General features: G+C 42.5%; 1 protein-coding gene across 1 annotated transcript in view; it reads right to left on the bottom strand.

Annotated features, from left to right (window-relative positions):
- Positions 1-387: 387 nt before the first annotated feature.
- Positions 388-23,457, bottom strand: part of SLC26A2 (solute carrier family 26 member 2) — a 37,533-nt gene continuing 14,463 nt past the window's right edge. Inside the window, exons 3-4 of the mRNA XM_075541800.1 lie at positions 9,078-9,798; positions 388-7,377 (exon numbers count right to left, since the gene is read on the bottom strand). Of these exons, the coding sequence (XP_075397915.1) occupies positions 5,860-7,377; positions 9,078-9,798 (2,239 nt within the window). The 3' untranslated portion in view covers positions 388-5,859. The remainder of the gene's footprint in view (positions 7,378-9,077; positions 9,799-23,457) is intronic.

The following is a 23,457-nucleotide window of genomic DNA, read 5'->3' as shown; positions in this document are numbered from 1 at the left end:
TGGCTCCTCGACTCCCACCAGGATTAAGATGAGTTTGTTCTGAGGTATGTTGCATGTGAGGTACCTCTGGGCATCCAGGCAGAGCAGCCCAGCCATGAGATTTATATAGAGAAAGATATGCTAGTTGGTATCCCTGAAAGGTCAGGCTGGAGATCAGGTTTGGTTGCTGTTAATATGTAGGCCCTTAAGCAGTGTAACCCTCCTCCCCCCTTCACTGGTGGAACTCGCAGCTGACACACGTCTAAGGGAAGTAACTGGACTGATGTTTGATGCGTTTCTATGCTAAGAGATCCTTTTGTTATCATTGGGAACCATTAAAGACGAAATCAATTTCCAAAGAGAAAGACTCAAATAATGAAGACACAGAAAACTAAAAATTAAGAATATAGTAACTATTTATTAGCAGACAAAAGAAATGACACCACTAGATCCCAATATACATATAGGATATTATATAACAAACAGGAGCATATACTTCCAGGAGAAAAGGATTTGCCACCCCTGTACCTGCAGGGCTGAACTCTACCAATACCTCATCTTCATCCTATAAGAGGGTTAATCATGATTTATATGGAATTGCATCCAGGCACTTGGCTTTAATTTTTAAAAATCTATGCACTATAAAACATGTTCCTAAAAGTCACCAGTCTTAAATGAATAATAATACAATACAGGCCAGGTTAAGAGTTTAGGTTCATCCACCTGCCCCCCCAATAATGTCTTGATTTTTTAAAAGGTAACTTGGAGGTCCATCTGTTCACAAACATTCATGTCTGAGGTGAAAACCATGGCAAAGCAGGCCTCCAACCGTAACTCCACAACCGATTCAGACCGAAAAAGCAAGAGCCACTAGATTCCAAGTTCTCGTGTTATTTTAGGCATGGGGGTAGAGTCGGGGAACCTCCCCATTTTAAAGCTTTTCTTTTTTTAAATTACGCTGTTTTACTTTCTAAATAAACCTTCCATTTGATATTTTGCCCTTTGTATTTGGCTTTTTCACTGCTGTTGGGCAAGTATAGGGCTGCTGACCGGCAAGGTCAGTGGTTCCAATCTGCTTCTGCAAAGCTCGACCGTCTCAGAAACCCTGCTGCGGTGAGAGGCAGGCCGGACAGAAAGGCCGGGGCTTTGGGGAAATGTCACGCAAGGTTCTAGTGTACAGGAGTTCTTCAGTGAAGGCGTTTGGGGTCTAGCTCTAGTCTCAGGATTCATTGTTTCTTTTGTTACACCAGTAACGAAAAATAAAGGACCCACTATGCAGTATAATGCTTCTTTCTAAAACTGTATTTACACTCTAATTTCAGTTGTAAAACACTTTTTTTAAACAGTCCTGATCAGGATAAAAAATTATCTTATAGAACTAAATTTGCCCATTCCAGTCACATGCCCATTCCTAAAACTTAATTTTTTTTTCAAACACTAAAAATTTCTCTCTAACTTCCATAGTATTTTGATAGACTATGATAACAAATTAGCTGGTGTGTTATTCTGCCCTATTCTATTAAAATTTTCTTATAATTAGAACTAAAATTAATGATTCCATTCCCGATTGTCTAAAGAAAAAATTAGTTCAAAGCCCAAGTCTTCTAGATCCACTCTCATCCTCTTTTTGGTTAGTTTTGTTAAGCCTAGTTTCAAGTAAGAGATTATTAGAAAGTGCTCGACAACAACAACAAAATCTAAAGAACAGACAACGTAAGCAGCCAGTTGACATTTCATGTCTTGAGACGGGCTGTGTGAATACATGTAGCACGTTTCCTTAAAAACAAACGGAAAAGTAAGCTGTCTGAATCCTGTCCATCCGATTTCCCCTTTCAGTTTGGAATGTTTCTCTGAATAGACAGTGGCATCTCTGCCTCCTTGCTGGCTCAGCTCCGCTCTTCTGGTAACGCACTTCCTACTGTACTGAGTCAGAATCCACTGGAGAGCAGTGAGGGGATGCTGCCCCTGTGAGGTAACCACAGAGCTCACCTACTGGCTTAGTGCCCAAGTCCTGCACCTGCTCAGGCCCCAGTCTTCTGGATAGGTTCCCTGGAAGTACTTGAGATCATGTCTACACTGATCACCCGTGGTAACACATCTCACAATAGGAGGAAACAATACTATGAATATTAATAAGGATCAGAATTTGAGACTTCAAATTCCCAAGAAATGCATTGCAACTCTTTTCTCACTTTTATATTAAGACCAGAGCTAAACCTGAAGAGAAACACTTTGTAAATGACAAATCATTAAGACAATCTCTCTGCCGACAACTCCCGTAACATCATTATGTATTTTTAAAGTGGCCATTTTAAAACCAATGGCAAATTATCAGCAAACTGTGACTTCAGTGTGTACTATCATTCAGAAGCTTGGTTTATGTAAATACTTCCTTTGCTCATACTTAAAAAACAATTAGCTAGATGTGTCAGCTCATCATCAAGGCACAGGCGGTACTGGTCACTGAGTTTCGGAAACACACAGTGCTTCTGGGTGGGTCAGTGGGGGCTTTTGCCACAGCCCTGCTACCATATGCTTTTTCAGCTTTGGTCAATCTGTGACCTCCTTCCTGAAGTAGAACCGGGTCCTGACCTTGTCGTCAACCTAGGGATGGTTTCTCATCCTGATCGCTCTACTGTTGGGTCCTAACTAGAGACTGGATTCCATATAACTGGGTCTCTCTCCTCTGCAACTAGCCAAATGCAACCTTTCCAATGGCCTGCTCCCTTTGCTCTTCTTTAAAATACTAGCTTTAGTGCATTTGGTACATACTAACCCTTTGATTGTAACAGATTAAAAAAATTAAAGTTTGAGCCATTAAAGTATATGGACTTCATTTCAATTAAATGATAGCCATTTTAGCATATTTTGCATTCATGTACTTGCTAATAAGGAATGAGACAATGCTTCATTGGGACCTAAAGTTCAGAGTTGGTAACTAACATTTTTATATTAGTTTAGTGCACAAACATCACTTAATGAACTGAAGTCCAAGCCCTTGGGCAAGAAAGCAAATGAAAATATTTGTTTTAGTTGGTGAATTAGGCTTTGGCCTCACAATTGAATCTTCTAAATGCCAGCAACCAAAAAATTTCAACAGCATGCAAATATCGGCAGGCCTTACTCAAGCATGGGTGGAATGTAAATTATAGTGTGATCATACATGGTTTTACAGATGGCTATTAATGAATTACTAAAAGCAGAGTCTCTCGTTTGTCTTGGTGGGGGAGATTCAAACTAGAACACAGTTCAAGAATTCTAACTGCAGAAAGCTCCACAATTGTTTACATCCTTGTAAGTGCAGAAATATCAAGTAAAGGTCGTCCTATTACTCCTTCCTTCTAATGGATTTACCAAATTCTTTGGGCTGGAGGTTTTTATTGTTTTTGTTCTGTGCTGGTGTTTGCTACATTAGAGTTATCTTAAATCTATAATCATGACTTTCATCACAGGACATCAGTCATCGCTAATAGTCTCAATGCAAACCTGGCTTAGGGAGGGACAAGGGAAATTAAAAACAAAAGCCCAAACAAGATAGTGTGATGTTACCTGTCAAAAGGCTAGGTACAAAGAGAAAACACCAGATAAAAACAAACCAAAAAGATAGTGTGATGTTACCTGTCAAAGGCTAGGTAGAAAGAGAAAATACCAGGTAAAAACAAACCAAAAAGGCATATGTGCAAACAGCAGCAGTTAACATTTCCGTATTTCTAGACTAAGGTCTACAGGAGGGAAGAACACTCCTCCAATTACTTCAAATACAGAAACCCAGGATTCCTGGTGTGAACCTGCCTTGCTGTGAAAGGGGCAGAGGTGCAGTTTTTATTCCAGGTAGAGATGGGTGGACCATGTTTTGCCAACAGCAAAGCAACAATTTATAGAACACGCAAGAGAACTAAAGGTAGGTGTGCAAGGCAGCTTCACAAAGGCCATGGGAAATTCCATTATCTTCTCATTCCACTTTTTACACCCTTTTTGGTTCTCTCCTGTGTCCCACTCTCACAGATTCACTACATATCAGGTTTGCCTCATAAATATTTTAAATAATTAAAATGTAGAGCAGTTTAAAAATGATTTTGCCCTTTTGAGATTATTGCTTAACATGGCTAAATGTCTCCGCCTCACAAAAATCAGTCCTTCTTCCTGACTTTGGACGACTTTCCTCACCTGTCAAGGTTCAGATAGTGAAATTTTAACTATAAGCTTTCAATGTCAAGCACTTGTTTCAAAGCAAATTATTCCTTAATTCATAACTGTCAGCTATGATAACACACCCATGGAGTTCATACACCTTGGGTTATAGAAATGTGTGGTGCTTCTATCTTCTCTTCCATGATGGCTTTAAGTGACTTAAAGAATTAAAAGGTGCCACGGTCATTTATTATACAGCATATATATTATACACCAAGAAGGGGCATGGCAGTAAAAATTAGCCTTGCTTTCACTACAAAAGCCACAAACTAATCATAAATGTCCTTTTAGAGATACCTGCGACATTATGCATCCCTTTCCATTGGTCAAAATGACTTTTTCTTGCAGACTGAAGATGAATAACAGCTTTTATTTGAGAATGACTCGATCTGCAGCGGATGCTTGCTGAAATGCCTTGGGGGTGGACGGGTTACTTAGCAAGCCAACTCTGAAAGGAAACGGTGCATCACTCCTCCTTGCTACCCGTCCTTGACAGTTTTCCTTGAGCTCACTTCAAATGATGGAGAGAACTGCTGAGCCAGTGTCCTGCCCTGTATCACAAGGGGTGTGGTGCCCAATGGCACACTGGCTGCCCAAATGGCATTGCCTTGCCCAGCACCAGCATTCCTGATGTGACTGTGCCACCGCACTTTGCTCTGAAGACAGCAAGGATGAGATCCTCCCAGGAGCCAGGGGTCTCCTGCTATGTGGGAGCTACAACGGGGAAAACAAGCACGGGAGAGAACAAGTTGCCCAGTTCCGCCCCTACCTCCTGCAGCCACCTCTCCACGGAGCTCTTAGGGGCTCTGGCACGTCTAATGTAAACCTCAAGTTCACTCCTTGACCTCTAAGAGAAGGGAGAATTCAATGCATATCCTCTATAACAGGATCGTTTAATTGGAGCGAGTTGGCAGTTTAATTCAATAGGCAGTGTATACTGAGATTACCTTATTTCTGCATCATATGGCTTTATGTTCAACCGAAATGATCAAACACTGACATCTCTTTTGGGTAGCAGCTCTATTCCTGCTATCATCTTTTGATAATTCCTGCATCATTCAGTATTTTTCCCATAGAGTCCTTTAATATAGCGAACAGAGGCTAGAATTTTTTCAACTAGATGTCATGATAAACAGAGAAAACGCTAATTTCATTTTACTGCCTCTGTGGATTTCTAAGACTGGAACTGTTTATGGAAGTAGAAAGCCCTTCCCTCTTCCTCCCAGGGAGCAGCTGGTGGTTTCAAACTGCTTACCCTGTGGTTAGCAGCCCAAACCATAACCACTCTGCCACCAGGGTCGGGTCAGCCCGAAATCCGGCAGCCCCACAATGACAGAGGTAGACACCGTGGCTGCCACAGTGGGCTCAAGCACAGAACAATGGTGGGGACGGTGCAGAACTGGGCAGCGCCTTTCTGTTTTACATGTGGTTGCCAAGTTGAAGCTGACACAACAGCACCTGACAAGAAAAATATTTCATCTTTTCAGTAAAGCTTGAAACCAAAATGTTTTCTCTTTGATTCTAACTATACACTCTGCTGTATCTTTATAGATCTAAAGCCCAGTAGCTTCAAATAAAGACTGATGTCTAGCTAAGGGCTTTCAATTTTTAAGTGTGCAACATTTTCCACCGTGGAAGTGGCTATTTTAACCCATTGGCAAGACCTAGAGCATCTACTTTCTCAATCGATCACTGGAAAGACTCAAGACCATTGGGAACACCCGTTCCTTTCTGATTTTGAGATTCCATGGCAAAAACCATTGCGTCGTACACACTGCAGAAGAGAAGGGTTTCTTCTTCCTTTTTGTAGTACTCTCCCCTGGTCAGGGAGTCCCTGACAGAAGGATTGCATTGAGCCAGCAGAACCTGTATACCGACGGCTTCATAATCTCTGCGAACCTCTTTCATTGTGTGGATCCCTGCTGTATCGAGAAACTGTATCGCACTGCAGTCAATCACGATCGTGTGGAGTTCCAGGGGGTCACGGGAAAGATGGGTGGAAACGTCATCCCGGATTCTACTCAGAGTCACTGTTTCCTCTTTGATCCTTCTCTTGGCTGCTTTCTTCTGAGCTGCCTTGACTAAGACTGGGTTGAGAGTTTTTTTGTATAAAGCAGATTTAAAGCATTCTTTGTTTATGTAATAGAGAGGGGCTACAAAGCGAAAAATTTTGATTCCTGGCATAGTCTGAAGGTTTTGGTAAGCAGATGTGGATTCAAAGACTTCAGAGTCTTCTACCAGGCCAAGCAATGAACTCTTTGGCTTCTGAGTGCGGAGAATGACACAAAACATGGAGAAACAGACACCAATAAGCAGGCCCATTTCCGTACTTATCAGTGCAGAGGCCAGCATAGTCACAAACCAGATGAGCGTGTCCATTTTGCTAAGTCGCCACATCTGGGGCAGGTCCTTAAATTTAAGCAGGGCTCCGCGGAGATTTACAATCGTGATCACGCCAAGGACACTCTTTTGAAGGGAATAGAACAAAGGGGCTATGACCAGGAGGACCAACAAAAGAACCAGGGCGGTCACCACACTTGAGAGCTGGGTTTGGCAGCCTGTGGACTCTTTAACTAACGTCTTGGCGAGAGCTGCGCTCGTGGTGAAGCAGTGGAAAAAGGAAGGGATGATATTGCAGAAGCCAATGGCATACATTTCCTGATTCGCTCTCACTGTGTAGCCATGTTTCTTGGCAAACATCTCAGAAAGCGATACTGTGATAGCAAAACCAATGATAGAAATCGCGATTGCATCCACAGCCACATTAGGGATTAAGCTCCAGTCTGGTGCTTTGGGTGGTTTGAATCCAGTGGGGATACAGCCAGCGATACTGGAGTTGTACGTTTCATGCAGCTTCCCGAAGTGAGAGGCTAATGTGGCTGCTATAACCACAAAGAGTTCGGCAGGAATTGGCACCTTCAGCTTGGACTTGAACCGCTCGTTGAGTTCTTTGGTTGGCAAGAGAACCAAAAGGCACACGAGGCTGGTAATGAGATCACAGATATTGGTCTTATGGATGTTGCTGAAGATATGCACCCAGGTGGTGATAAGTGAGCCCACACCACTACTCCGAGGAAGGCTGAGCCCCAGGAGGTACTTGGCCTGAGATGTAAGAATGGTGAAGGAGGCACCAGTGACAAATCCACTCAGCAAGGCATCTGAGAGGTACACAGAAACAAAGCCCACTTGAAAGAAGCCCATCACTACCTAGAAGAAAGGACATGCAAGTGTTAAAATAAAAATAAGGTTCCACACCAAGAATTCACCTGACATTCTTTGCGCAGAGACACTATCATAGCACCAACGGAATGTTTAAGTCAGAAAAAGACAATCAGTCCTCTCGTTTTATAAGGAGAGGAAAGTGAGGCTCAGAGGCTTACACAATTTGCCCAGAGTTGCCACTGTTCTTCACTGGCCCAGCGGAGACGCAAACCTAAGCTTCCTACTTTCTAGCACGGTGTTTCTTTGAAAAGGCTCCGCCTCTCTCTCTCTCTCTTTCCATAGCTCACGGAGCTCACAGTGCACAGGCACGCACAGGCGCCCGTGGGAATACAGCTCCTCGGCACGGAGTGGCCCCGGAGTTGGGAAGAGGCGCAGTACTCTGCTCTGGGCCTTCCTCTCTCAATAGTTTCCTGCCCAGCAAGCCCAGGTTCAGGCTCAGCATGGTTCCCTGGAGACAGTGCCTTCACACTTCTGTTGTGGTGGTGGTTGTTAGGTGCCATCGAGCTGGTTCCAACCCATAGTGACCTTACACACAGCAGAACACACTGCATGGGCCGCCGTCATCCCCACAATTGTTCCTAGGCCCGTTGTAACCACACTGTCACCCCTAGGCCAGGGCTAAAAGGACCCCTAAAAGGGAAGCAATTCCCAAGGATCTATGAGAAAACATCTAGAAACTCAAATTCTTCCTATTAATAAGCATACATTTCGGATCATTTAACTGGTAAAACAAAAATTAGATTTGCCTCCAAAGAAAACCACATTGTAAAAATACAGCACTCTAACTTCATTTTAAGCAACTATTCTCTTCCAGTATTTAGGTCCAACATGCTTTCCAATATTGATAATTTTATATCCTGAATATTTAACTTTCTTCTCTTCCCAGTCATCCCTCAGAATCCTGCTGCTCCTCTCCCCATTCTTGGTGAGGCGCCCTAATGAAAATGCAAGTCAACTCAGGCCCGCAACGCGTGCGCACCTCTCTCCCTCTCCCTCTCTCATCCAAGCACCAAACAGGGCTAGCTTACTCCTGCACTGCCCTCATTGGTTCCAGATGCCGACGACAGAAGAGCTCGGAGGCTGGCCGCGGCTCCGGAGGCAACGCGCGAGGCATCATGATGATGGCAGCAGGGTGATCCAGTGAGAGATCTGAGAAGAATTACATCTCTGATCCCTTCTCTTGGACTATTTTCCCTCCCCAGCAATGAAAAGAACCATGATCACTTATCAAACAACAATTCTAAAGCAGTGGGGAGAGGATGCTTAGTTCAAAGTCCTGCATTCCCAAGCCCCTCCGCCAGCTGTCCATTCAGTTACCCCCGTCTGACTCTGATAATAAGCAACCACACAATCTCACACAAACTCAGTTTTTTTATGTGTAAAATTAAAGAGTTGTACTAGGTGGTTGGGGTTTCCACTCTAATCTAAATTTCTACAACTACTTAACAGATCTGGCTTACTGAAATTCATTGGTTAGGCAGTAGCCTAGGATTGAGAAAACAGAGTCTTATTTTACTTATGGAGTCAGTCAGACCAGAGTTTGAGTTCTGGGTCCCCGTCTCACATACGCGAGCAGTCAATAAAAAATTAACTATTATGATCGCTAAGATTCTTTTTTAGCTCTGCGATTTCCTGCGCAGTGATTGCTTTCACCAGAAACAACCACCTGTTCCCTTGTTTCTTACCTGATAAACCCCAGCCATAAAGGTTACAGTGCTGCCCACTAGAATCGCATAGCAATTTCTATCACACGGCTCAGGGAACATGTGGCTTGATGGTGTGCTCCCGTTTGCTAGAGAGGAAGTAACATGGGCAGTGTCATAGCCAGCTTTGTGTAGTTCGCGGTCAACTACCTCACCAATCATAAGGCACAATATTCCAAAAATGCCCACAGAAATGTGCCGAGAGGTACCTAATAGGAAATAAATGATGCTGGCAAAAAAGGATGTATACAGACCAGAGATAGGCTCCTGGCCAGCCAAGAGGGAATATGCAATAGACTGAGGCACTAATAAGATGCCTACAATCAAGCCAGACATTATATCTCCTAAAATGTTTTTCTTCAGATCATATTTTGGAAGCCAGTGCAAAACAGGAAGGAAACCAAAAATCATGTTTTTTGCTTTGGATGGGCTGCACTGGCATGTCTTCTGCAGCTTTTTGATGATAAACTGCTTGAAGTCAGAATTTGGTTTCTTCTGAGGCTCCACACGGACCCTAGAAAGAGGTCTGCATTGATCCATAGCCCTAAGTGGCTTGAAGTCAGTACTTGGCTCTTTTTCAGGCTCCAGGCAGATGCTGGTCTGAGGACTGTATTGCTCATTTTCTTCTGATGAGTCCCCAGGTGAAAGGCCATGTTGTTCTTTACTCTCCGAGGACATTTCTGGCGACAGGTGCTTCGGCTTCCTACCCCAGAGAAAACAAATCCTATTAGTTGATAAAGTCACTCTTAGTGCCCACGCATTCTACAGTCCTATTTACCACCATGTAAGTTAACAAAGGAGCTCAGTTTGGGGGTGAGCATAGTTAAGTCTCAAATCTTCATACCCCAGCTGCCAGTCCATAAAGCAAGAAGACGGGCCTTTGTTTTCCTCTTTCTTTTAATACTTCTTTAAAGAACAGTCTAGCTTTGAGAATACATAGAAAGAAGTGAGGACAGAGGAGTGAGAAATGGTGTTGGCCACATGACAAACTAGGGCAGAATGCAATGGGATTTTCAACAGCATTCTCCTGCTTTGTAAGAAAAGGGAAGGAGAAGTTAATAAGATGGTGTTGAGAGGTAACAAATCTCTGGAACATGAGGCGGGCTGATGGAAGCAAGTGTCTAATCTAAGTTCTGGCAGTCTTGGTCTGTTCCGTTGTAATCTAGTATGGAATCCTTTGCCCTAGGAACAAATTTGCTGGGCTATTCCTAGCACGTACTCTTAAGCACAGGCTGAATAGAAAACTATGACCCTGCATTTCCACTTGGAGGCTTATCCAGGTGAAGGATCTCTGGGTCCTGATCTAGTGCAGCAGGTCCTACCACTAAAAACTGCAGAAAACCCCAAACCCTCTGCCATTAAGTCGATTCCAACTCAGAGCAATATATATATAATTGGTATATATTGTATCTGGTATATATTGTATCTCGATATAGGTATCTGTGGCTATAAATCTTTATGGAAGCAGACAGCCTCATCTTTCTCCCATGGAATGGCTGGTGGGTTCAAACCCCTGACCTTGCAGTTATTAGTCCAGCACTTACCTGACAGCATCACCAGAACTACGGAAAAACAAAGAAGGTAAAAATAGCCAAAAAGAGGAAAGGAGCAACCAAAAGGAAGTTTTGTAGTAGAAGTGTATAAGAGGAGGTACTAAGATTTCCAAGGGATTGATTGTAAATGCTTTACCAAATATACCGCAAATAAGTGTGGTTGTGTAAGTTATTTATGTAGCTTAGAATGCCCACCCACCCCTCTGTCTGTCAAGACTGGAGTCATTCTGTAAAACCCAGGTTAAATGCTACCACTTTGCCACAAACCACGAGCTGACTTTCCCCAGCAGGAAGGAGCCACCACACCTGCGTTCCATAGCATTATGCACAGCACTAACCTCCCGCTCCCAGCAGAGAAGTGAGGCTTTCTACTCCCGTAGAGTTACAGTCTTGGAAGCCCACAGAGGTAGCTCGACTCTGCCCTACAGGGTCTCCGGGAGTCCGAGTGGCCTCGAGGGCAATGAGAACCACTCTCTGGTATTAGGCTCAGCAGTAATCTCCCAAGTTTCTCCAGGAAAGGGCATCTTACTCATCACTCTGATTCTCACTGCGCATAATCTAATAACTCTGAGATGGCAGGCTTACAAACTGGATGATAACCAAATAAATTAATAAAAATACATATATGACATGGATTCAGTAAGTCTTCTGCTTCAGATTGGACACACGCAGGCATTTATGAGGTTCTATAGGCTTAACAATTCCAAGATGCCACAATCCAAGACTCATGAATCATTCAAGAACACAAGGTAGATAAACATAATCCACATTATTTCACGGAGGCTGTAAGGACCGCTGCAGGTTACCCACTGAACAACAATAAAATAATGGTTACTTTAATGGTTTGGTGATGTGTATAAGGAAGAAAGAATAAAAATTCAGAGGACCGCTGGCCCTGAGCTGCCAATCAGACGGGTATGTTCCTCAACAGTCCTGTTCTGTAGCTCTCGCCCTACTTTCCGCTCTGATGCACTTCGTAGATCCTTCTAGTTTGGAGCAAGTCTTGGTGCTTACTGGGTCAAAATAAACTTTTCCACATTGAAGATATACCAGTCAGAAGAAAAAATAATCTAATTCAAATCTTGCTCAATATGGCTAATTATCTGGGAAGTGAAAAAATAAAAATGGGTACTAGAACGTACTGCAGAGATGGGACTTAGAAGAAATAATCCAACAGAAATACTAAAAGAGAAAAACACTACGAGATGAAGCATGCATCTGACAAACTCTGTAAACTTGACAGAGCCAGAGAAAGAATCAATGAACTAGAACACGGTCAGTAGAAATGATCTAAACTGAAACACACAGAGAAAGGTAGAAATAGAATGCAGCAACGGCAATGTAATGAGACACCCAAGAGCTAGGGAACACATCAAAGAATCTACCATATGCATTTTAAGAATCCCAAAATAAAAAAGAGAGAAATAGGCAGAAGAGATATTTGAAGACCTGATGGCTGAGAATTTTCCAAAATTAACACCAAACACCAAACTGAAGGAGACAATTAGTGCAAAGGACTAGTGAACCATGCAAAGCACAGCCTCCACGACCCTGGGACGAGCACCGCTAGATTGCGACCGGCTATCACTATCAAACACTCTACATGGGATCACAAAAATTCTTAGACCGGATAGGAGAAACATATAAAACAAAATCAAGACTGGTTTTCCAGTCTTATAGAGATAGGAAATCTGAAACACTGGCCCTTAGGACACTCTTCAAACCTGGAACTGAACCCATCCCTGAGGACCATTTTACAGCCAGGACTATGAACTGAACAACAACACTTATAAGGAACATTCTCCTTACAGCAATCAACCATACAAGACAAAAAGGCAGCACTTGCATAAAAACAGTTCAGCGGTCAGAAAGGGGCAAATGGAAATGGGGAACCCTATGAAGTGGGAAGGGTGCCGTTACATGAGAGAGATTGGAACTAATGTCATGAAACAAATGTATATGAATGCCTGAATGGAAAACTTTTACCCGAAGCACAACTTAAAAGAAATTATAGATGAAAAGACTTGTTCCACCTTTAGGTATGTGACCAAAAGACCCGAAGGTAGCAGCACAGACACAGGTATGCCAGTGCACGAGTCACAGCAGCCCAATGTAGAAACAAACATTCTTTGTGCTGTTGTCATACATTTTACTTTTTTGTATATGCTAAAGCAAAATAGAGAATCAATTATATTTTATGACTACACAAAATGTGGTGCATACACACACACACACACCCCCCCAGGGGGTACCAAAAAAAAAACCAGAATTGCGCTCAGTGGAGCAAAGCTTTCATAGTATGCATTTTTTCTGCTAGGTGAGCATTGAGCAACTTGCTCAGAGTTAGTGCGCCCAGTGGTGTCACCTAGGAAGATTCTCTCGGGTCACAGTGATTTTTTTTTTGTAAAAGCAGTTACACTCGAACCTTGTTTATTGTGATAGATGATTTAAAAGAGCAGCGTGCAGCTGTGAAATTTTGTTTCCTGCTCAGGAAAAATGCCACAGAAACTGTTGTGATATTGAACACAGCTTATACAGACAGTGCTATGTGAAAAACTCAAGTACTAAGAGTGGTTTTCTTGTTTCAAAACAGGTGAAATGTCGATTGATGACAAACCTTGTTCTGGATGTCTGTCAACTTTCCGAATGGACAAAAATGCCAACCTATAGTGCGTTCCACCAGATCAGACAGTTAATCAAGCTTTCTATTTAGAGGTTCTGAAAAGATAGCGTAACAGTGTATGACAAAAAAAGGTCTGATTTGTGGCAGACAGGGCACTGGTTTTGCTCCCACAACAATATCTGCGCACACAGCCATGTCATTGCACCAGTTTTGGGCAAAAATAACAAACAAAACCCAGCACGCCTCTCTTACGGCATTCACTTTACTCACCTGACCTCACTCCATTCGACTTGTTTTTGTTTCCTAAAATGCAGAGGGACATGAAAGGACAGGGATTTGATGGCATAGAAGAGGTGAAGAAACAAACGAGGGAGATGCTGTCAGCCATGCAAACAGATGTGTTTGAATGTTCCAAGAGTGGAATCACAGATTTGACAAATGTATTCAGTGTCATGGAGAGTATTTTGAAGGTGATAAGGTTTTGTAAAAAGATTTTAATACATAGCTTTGGGGGGTACCCCCTAGTACATACCACATTTTGTTTACCCCCCCCCCCCCCACACACACAATGGGATACTGTTGCTGTGTGGTCTGGAGAACAACCTCATCGGGTTTTCTAGGCTGAGATAGGTCTTTGCTCCAGCAGAGCCTTGTGGGTAGCACCTGAGCACTGAGCCATCGTATTACTGTGGTGAGGCGTAACTAGGGCTTTTCATAGGTGAACCCAAGAACACTGAACTGTGTGAAAGAAGTTAGTCCCAAAAGGACACATATATGTAAAATAAGCAAATGCACAGAAATAAAAAATGATCGAAGGTGGGAGGAGAGGGGAGAATTTTAATTAGCATGAACTGACTTTATCTTCCTGGTGGTGAAATAATTTGGGGAAAGGTCATGAGGGAGAGTGACTGCACGACTTGAAGAATGTAATCAATATCACAGAATTGTACATGTAAAAATTGTTGAATTTTCTTATGTATATATTTTTATCACAATGAAAAAAGTAAAAGGACTTGTCTAAATTTAGTGACTTGGTTAGCTTATAAGTAACTGAGCCAGCTACTATGACTCCTGGAATAGTCTTTTTTTGAGAACAGCACTATTCTTGCCACCTATCTACTTAGCTTTTCTATAACCACTGTTCAAAGCACCTTAGGATTCAGCAAGTCTACATACCCCCGTCTTGCCAATCTGCTACCCAAAATGGTCCAACAGTATCATCTACAATCTCATCCCAGCCCTTTTTTGTCTACACTCATGGCCATGATGTTTTCCCATCTCTAGGAAACGTAGGTTTTCACTTACAAACAGTCCTGGAAGAGGAAGTAGAAGTGATCCAGCCATCATTTGGAATATGAAAGTTATATATAGTTTCCTTATCCATCCCTAAAGTTCTTCAAGATTACTTACATATTTTTTCAAAGCTATTTTAAAACCCCAACCAACATAAAGCTATGGTTGAAACTAAAGAACAACCATACCACAGACTATTACACAGCAATAAACAATAAATAGCAACCATTTGGAAATCTGAAGGGAATTGTGCTGAGTGAAATAAAGTTAATCTCTACAGGTTAATATGATTCCATTGATATATATTCCTGAAAGAACAATGTTGTAGGATCAAGGACAGTAAGACCTCAAACATTACTTTGGACATGCTCTCAGGAGGGACCGTCTCTGGAGAAGGTGCCACGCTTGGGAAGTAGAGGCTCAGCACAAAAGAAGACCCCACATGAGATGCAGTGACACAGTGGCTGCAACAACGGGCTCCAACATAGCAATGATTATGAGCTATAAGAAGGAACTAATTTGGGGGGGGGCTGTTATTGTTTTTATTAATAAATCATTTTATTGGGGGCTCTTTTAGCTCTTATAACAATACATCAATTGTATCAAACATATTTGTACATACGCTGCCATCATTTTCAAAATATTTTCTTTCTGCTTCAGCCCTTCGTATCAGCTCCTCTTTTTTCACTCTCTCCCCCACCCTCATGGACCCCTGATAAATTAGTGTTATTTTCCTATCTTACACCGTCCGCTGTCTCCTTTTGCCCATGTTTCTGTTGTTTGCTCCCCTGGGCAGAAGGGGGTGTTATACAATGATCATTGTAGTCAGTTCCCCATTGCTCCCCACTGCTCCCCCCACCTGCCCCCTACCCTCATGGTAACGCTACTCCCATTACTATTCTTGAGGGGTTTATCTGTCCTGGATTCTGTGTGTCCAGAGCTCTTATCTGTACCAGTGTACATGCTCTGGTCTAGCCGGATTTGTAAGATAGAACTAGGGTCATGATAGTGTGGAGGGTAGGGAGCATTTAAGAATTAGAGGATTGTTAAATGTTTCGTTGGTGCTATGCTGTATCCTGGCTTATGTGTTCCTTCCTTGTAACCCTTCTGTGAGGTAATGCCCAACTGTTTACAGATGGGCTTTGGGTTTGTTTGTTTTGGATCTTCTGATGCCTGATACCTGATCCCATCAACACCTAATGATCACATGGGCTGTTGTGCTTCTTTCATGTGGGCTTGTTGTCTCTCTGCTAGATGGCCACTTGTTTAATTTCAAGCCTTTAATACCCCAGACACTAGATCTTTTCATAGCCAGGCACTATCAGCTTTTTTCACCACATTTGCTTATGCACCTGTTTTAACTTCAGCAATCGTGTCAGGAAAGTGAGCGTCACAGAATGCCGGGTTGTTAGAACAAAGTATTCTTGTGCAGAGGGAGTTCCGTTGAGCAGGAACTAATTTGACAGCACCTAACAACCAACAACATGCACACACACATTTAGAAATGAGTACATGTAAACTGTTTAACTCTAAATAAGATATGTGAATTATACCGATGTGAATTTTCTGGTTGTGGCATTACACCAGAGTTATGTAAGATATTATCATTGGGGAAAACTGGGTCAAGGTACAATTCTGTACATTTTTTGAAACTATATTAGCAAATTACCTTTAAACTAACTGTAGGTAAGATGTCTGTCCATTCCAAATTATACTCCTTAAAAGCAAGCTCCTTTCTGGCTCCTCTTTGTATCTCTTTATGTACTCCCATTGCAGAACAAAAATATTTGCTGAACAAAGAACTCAATACTGAAAAGGTAGGATTTATCTTCATTTTGCAATAACTACTCTAGAACATATTTTTAAACTATATCATTTTAACAAAAAAACCTAATTTTTCAAAGTCTGTTAGTATTTTAAATTTTAATATTTACCAGTTACTCCAAGAATATTGAGAAATTGCAGCCAGACATAGGTTTGACATAAGTTGGGATACAAGCCATACAATATGAAGCTCAATAAAACAGGATTTTATTTCAATCAAAAAGAAAGCATATAGAAAAGTATAAAATGTTAAGTATTTGAACAACTTTAAAATGGGTCAAAAGGGAGATCAAGGGATGTTACATTTTAACCTAGCTACATCTGCCATCATCCACTTTGCAACGTATTCTGCATGACAGCAAGGGCACTCACACTCCTGCTCTGTGGTCCCTGAAGGCTTAATCCACGTGCATTTCCCCTCCACTTTGTACATGAGTCAGAGGGAAATCAAACATTACATTTTGACCTAAATCCACCTACCACAATCATCTTTACACTGCTGTCTGACAAGGGCACTCACACCCCTTGACTACGGTCAGAGGGGGTCACTGGAAGCTTAATCTACATCTGGACCCTGCAAAGAGATTGTGGGTTGCCACTGTTAGCCACAGCCTTCTGCAAATGCGGGGTTCACAATCTAAGCTCCGATACCATTGTCTTTTTGGATTTGAATGATATTATTTCCAATTCTTGGATCACAGAGGTTGCTGTGATTCTTCCAGGTGGATTTAGTTGCCACCTCGCTCAGATGGCTGCTTGTTTGAAAGCAAGCCTTTAAGACCCCAGATGCTATTCTTTCTTTCTTTCTTTCTTTTTTAATGTTGACAAATACCTTTTTTAAAAAAAAATACTTTTATTGGGGGCTCTTACATTTCTTATCACAATCCATACATTCCTCCAATATGTCAAACACCTTTGCACATATGCCTCCATCATCATTTTCAAAGCATTCTCTTCCCACTTGAGTCCCTGATAGCAGCTCCTCATTTCTTCCCCCTCCCTCCCCTGCCCGCCTACCCTCATGAACCCTTGATAAGTTATAGATTATTTTTTCCATATCTTAACATCGTTCTCCCTCATCCCTCACCCACTTTTCCATTATTCGTCCTCCCTGGGAGGCGGTTCTAGTTGATGCTATGATCGATTCCCCTTCCCCCCACCCTCCCCTAATCCTCCTGGTATCTCTCCTCTCCTTATTGGCTCTGAGGGGTTTATCTATCCTGGATGCCCTGTGTTGTGGGCTCTTATCTGTAGCAGTGTGCATGCTCTGGTCGAATCTGATTTGTAAGGTAGAACTGAGGTCATGATAGTGGGGTGAAGGAAGCACCACAGGGCTAGAGGAAAGTTGCGTGTTTCATCGGTGCTCTACTGCACCCTGACTGGCTCATCTCTTCCCTGTGACCCCTCTGTGAGGGGATGCCCAATTGTCTACAGATGGGCATTGGGTCTCCAATGCTATCCTTTCTGATAGCCGGGCACCATCTAGTTTCTTTGCCACACTTTGCTATAACAACCTTAACTTCAATGATCTCTTCATGAGGGTGCTTTATCAAGAAGTTAGGGGTTTTTGAGGGAGAGGGGGGTGTTGTATGCTCTTCTGTATATTAAATCCGGGATAGGTTAATCTATAGAGACATTTACTGGATTAATGTTTTCTTGGGAGGTTGGGAGTATGACAGGGGAAGTTGAAGGGAAATAGGGAGCTAACACAAAAAAGAAGAAAATGCTTAAAATTATTTCTGGTAATGATTGTACAACACTTCTTGATATGATTGAACTATTTAATTATATATTATGTAGATTATGTGCCAATAAAACTATTACCAAAAAAACCCAAATTTTAGTTGTATCATCCAGGCCAAGGAGCAGCAAACTGGCTTGCAATCCATATGTAGCTCTATCAGTACGTACATGTGGCTTCAAGGCTGATGTGCCTAAAACTAGCAGCAAGGGTTCTATCCGTTCAGACCTTGCCATCAATCTTTGTTTTATTATTTAAAAAAAAATTTTGTCATCAATCTTAATGAATGCAGATCTCCCCCCACCCCATCTCCTGTGAGAGCACAATTGAGTCTATTTCTTAAGGAAATGATCAGTGGGTGTCAGGACTGGTCAATGGATGAGGACCAGACACACCAGTTTGTCAGCAGCCAGTGCTTTGAAGCAACTAGCTGCAGCCATGGCTGCACTGAGCCCAGAAGGAGCGAAGGCCATAAACCTTTACAGAAGCAGATTGCCATTCTTTCTCCCAAGAGGCAGCTGGGGGGGGGTTCAAATCGCTGACCTTTCAGCCGGCAGATGAGCGCTTTAACCACTGTGCCACTGGGGCTCCTGCAGCCTCTAGGACCGTTTTATTTTGTCATGTGGGGTCACTGTGAGTAGAAATCACCTAGACCGTATCCAATAACAACATACTTTAAATAAATAGCTCCTTCTATGGCAATTGTACCACAATAAAGCTGTAACAGAAAATCTGACTTTTGTCTGAGGAAAAAGACACATTTGAGCTTGCCCTATTGCACAACAATTTTGTTTTCAATTACAGTTTCTATTTCAATCCCCAAGGAAACCTTCATTGACTCTTCAAATTCTGGATAGGCAGCCTTAGAAATGCACGAGGCTAAGTGCAAGTAGGGCTCCAGCTCACACACACACGGCTTACCCAAACGGACACGGCAAAACACACCCCTGCGATTAGAGGATGTTTCAGGTACACACTTGTCCGAGTTTCATTTGAATGACTTAAAAAAAGGATACTAAAAAACATGTGCAAATACCAGCTATCTCAAAAAGTCAGGTCTTTCCATCAGTTTTTTAAGCCAGATTGAAGCTATCAAATATGACTTTATGAATTGTAAACAGAGACGAGTCTTGGATTTACCACTACAATCCAGAGTACTTCGAGTGGAGTGGTTGGGGCAGTTAAATTCAAAGCAGAAAGGTAAGCTCAGAAGGTTATGGCTACGGGTTCTGGGATGTTCAAGGGGGTGATCTCGATATATTCTATCAGAGGACACAGGGCTGCTATGGGAACTTATTAAGGAAGGGTTTTAAGAAAACGGAAACTAGCACCGGTAAGAGGAAGGCCAGGAAGGTGACCCTGAGGCGCAACAACTCCGGAAGACATAACTTAGAGAATTTAGATTATACAAATCTAAGCTCCTCAGAAAAAGAACATGGAGCAAAAATGAAGTTCTCCATCAACAGAAAGACAGCTGCGGTAAGGGATTTTCCCCCATGATAGCAATCTACCTGCTCATTCTTTAGCGTAGTAAGGTCTGTCCTAGCAGAACTTCAGTGGGAAATCTGTACCCACCCACCCAATAGCCCTACCCTTGCCCCTTCAGACTCCTCCATGATCTAGAATTTAAAAGAAAAAACAAGAGGATGCCAAAACGGTGTAAACTGATGATGAATGCTGACATCTTTGGGGAATGGTTAAAGAGATGGAAACACTGCCTAGAAGGAGGATTATATCGAGAAACAATAGCTTCACGTTTTCATATTTTTGTTTAATAAATGCTTGTATGATTTCATAGCAATATTTTTTACTTCCTCTCATGTTTCATAAATCTTCAAACACACAGTTAAGTTTGGGAGAGAATAGCTGAGTCAGTTTCAGTTATTATGGCTTGAATTATGTCTTCCCCCAAAATAATAATAATTATACTTGCGTCTAATGTGATATAACTGACATGAGTACAACCCAAAATGCACAAACCTCATTCTTATCTTATACTTTCTATATGAACAAAACAAAAATATTTTATGGCTACATTCAAATAAGAATTATTCCTGACAATTACAGTCCTCGTTTCTGCAGCTGGTCACATGGCTGTACTGGTCATTTAGAACTATCTTCTTCCTTTATCCAGTCCGTAGTTCTTTTGATTTTAGCAAATACCTCAGCGGTCTGGCTCTTTGCCTGCTGGGCTGACCCAAATATTCATTCTTGAAGAGTCTGGGCTAACAGTCGTCATGCCAGAATAGGGATGCCGTTGCTTACCATGGACCTTAATCAAAGGACATTGTTGTACTCAGAGATGACCTAAGGATTCTCCTGGATTCTAGACATTTTTCTTTACTTATTTATGCAATGCTATCAATTTCCCCTTGGTAATCAGGATCAATCACACCACTCAAGAGTAATACTCTTATATGCCTGCTAACCTAGAGGCATGAAGTGTCCAAAATGACCAGGAGGCATTTCTAACTTCTAGTTCAATGGAATCAGTACTGTCAGTATGGTCTCTCCTGGTGGAAGTCTTCCTGCCTTTGGCACAGAGTTGCAGGGACAGGAAGCAAAAATGTGGTGAACAGATCATTAGGAGTTGTAGCGAGTGATGCTGCTCCCATTCCACCCCTTGGTTCCTGGATCTGTGAATCCTGACAACTGGAGAAACAGCAACATGATGCTGATTTAGAGCACATACAGCCTCCTGGAAAACGTCCCAACCATGCAAGGTGTTGCCACTCTGCTGGTGCTGTAACTGTCTTTAGAAAGCTATTCCATCATTCTATCAAGCCAGCTGCTTCAAGATGGTGGGGAACATGTAAGACCAGGAGGGCCCATTACTGCACTTCGTTTGCTGAGAAATGAATCCCTTGATCTGTGCAGGAGATCATGCCAGTGGATGGGGCATGTTTTAAGTCCAAGAAAGAGTTGCAGCAGAAGCGCAATGTGCGGGGAAAGCAAACCCCTATCTAGAGCAAGTGTCTTTTCCTGTAAAATCAAAGTGCTCCCCTCTCCAAGGAGTGAAAAGTCTTATGTCTTGAACTCAGTGTTGGTCTCTGCGGCAGGCAGATGGGGCACTCAGCAGTGGCAGTAGCCAAGTCAGCCTTGGTGAGTGGAAGTCCACGTCGCTCAACCCATGAATAACCTCCATCCCTGCCACTATGACCAGTTTGTTCATATGCCAATTGGGCGAGGACAGGAGTGGCTGGGAAAAGAGGACAACCAATCTCCACAGAACGTGTCATCCTCTCCATTTGCTTGTTAAAAGTCTTTCTCTGCAGAGGTAACCCTTTGATAAGCATTCACACAAGCCAAAAATAGCTTCACTTTTCTTGGCCCATTCAGAGAGCTCTATCCACATACCTCTTCCCCACACCCCTTTGTTACCAATTTCCAATCATGCTCTTTCCAAGTTCCTGACTACCCAAACCATTGGCCACAGGTCATAAATCAGTACACAGATTCTCAGTTGGTCATTTTTCTTTCCAAGTAAACTGAACGACCAGGTACAGTGCTTGAAGTTCTGTCTATTCTGAGGATTTCCTTTCCGCACTGTTCTTCAGGGAGGTCCCAGCAAGGGGCTGTAGTGCTGCTGCGGGCCACTTTCGAGTGGTACTTGTATATCGTGCAGAGCTATCCGTAAACCAAGCACGAGTTTTCTCTTTCTCGGTCAACCGATACTAAGCAACTCCCTAGGAAGCCTTAAGTGCCGACTGGGAGAAAGATGGTCTGTGACAGGCGTAGAGATGATAGGTATGAGTCACTTCTTCAGGTAGTTCACTTATATCTTCATGTCCTGCTCTACCCGATCTCATATATACCATTCCATTTAATGATGGATGCTGCTGCACACATCCAACGTTCATGAGTCTGTGAGTCAGACAATGCCCAGGTTGTGATGGGCAGCTCAGGCAGCATGGTGACTTGGTGGCCCACGGGGAGGTGCTCAGTTTCCACGTAGGCCCAGTAGCAGGGAAAGTTGCTTTTCTAAAAGGGAGCAGTCATCCAAAGAAAATGGCAGATATCTGCTCCAAACTCATAAAGGTCTGTGCAGAGATTCACCAATAAAGACCTGCCAAAGATTTCAAACGGCATGTTATCTGCCACTGACATCTCAACCACCATCGAATCAGCTGGATCATATGGCCTGAGTGGCAAAGCACTTGCACAGCAGCCTGAACCTGTTGAGGAGCTTCTCTTGTTCTGGGCCCCACTCAAAGCTGGTAGCTTTTAAAGACACTTGATACATAGGCTGGAGTAGCACACTCAAATGAAAGATACGTTGCCTTCAAAACCCAGAGATCCACCAGGCATTGTGCCACTCTTTTAGTTTGGGGGAGGGGGCAGGTACAAGAACTTATCTTTCAATTCTGTACAAATATCTCAATACAACCTATACCACTGGACCCCTGGAACTTTCACTGAAGGGGAAGTTTCCTGAATTTTGTTGGATGAATTCCCCACCCTCTAGCATGCAGATGTTTCAGCAATAAATCTAAAGTCACTGATATTCCTACCTTATTAGGTCCAATCAGCCTAATGGTACCAATGTAATGGGCTACTATGGCATTTTGTGGAAGGGAAAGGTGATCAAGGTACCTGCAGACTAAATTATAGCACCATTCTGGAGAGTTGGCATAACCCTGAAGGAGTGTTGGAAAGTATATTGTTGCCCTTGCCAGCTGTATACAAACTGCTTCTGGTGGTCTGTTGAAAACAGAACTGAAAATAAGGTATTGGACAGATCAATAGCTGCATACCAGGTATTAGGAGAAGTATTAATTTACTAAAGTAATGAAACCACATCTGGAACAGCAAATGCAATTGGAGTCACCACCTGATTAAATTGACGATAATCTACTGTCATTCACCAAATTCCATGTATTTTTGGTTAAGTCAAATAGGCAAATTAAATGAGAATGCCATGGGAATCATCACCTCTGCAGTCTCCAAGGCCTTGATGAAGCCACTAATCCCTGCAGGAATGTGAATTTACTTTTGGTTTACTATTTTCCTGGGAAGAGGCAATTCTAATAGCTTCACTTACTTTTCCTACCATAACAGCCTTTATTCCACATTTCAGGTCTTCCAGTTCCTGAGTGTTTGGTTCAATGTTACATTCTGGAACTGGGGAAATTACGATAAGGGAAATTCAAGGAAGGGACTCACTGAATTTGTGTTGGATTAATTTCCCATTTGAGCTAAGTTCCATTAATAACTTGACCTCTATATGTTTCCCCTCTGACTGATGGGCTTTCAGAATTTTTTGGGTCACCTGGCATTAGTGTCATTTCAGAGCTACTATTCCGTAATTCCTCAAAAGTCTGATCATTT

Source organism: Tenrec ecaudatus, chromosome 2 (genome assembly GCF_050624435.1).
Source record: "Tenrec ecaudatus isolate mTenEca1 chromosome 2, mTenEca1.hap1, whole genome shotgun sequence".
Lineage (NCBI taxonomy): Eukaryota > Metazoa > Chordata > Mammalia > Afrosoricida > Tenrecidae > Tenrec > Tenrec ecaudatus.
The sequence above is the reverse complement of the archived record's forward strand: the minus strand, read 5'-3'. Positions and strand labels throughout refer to the sequence as shown.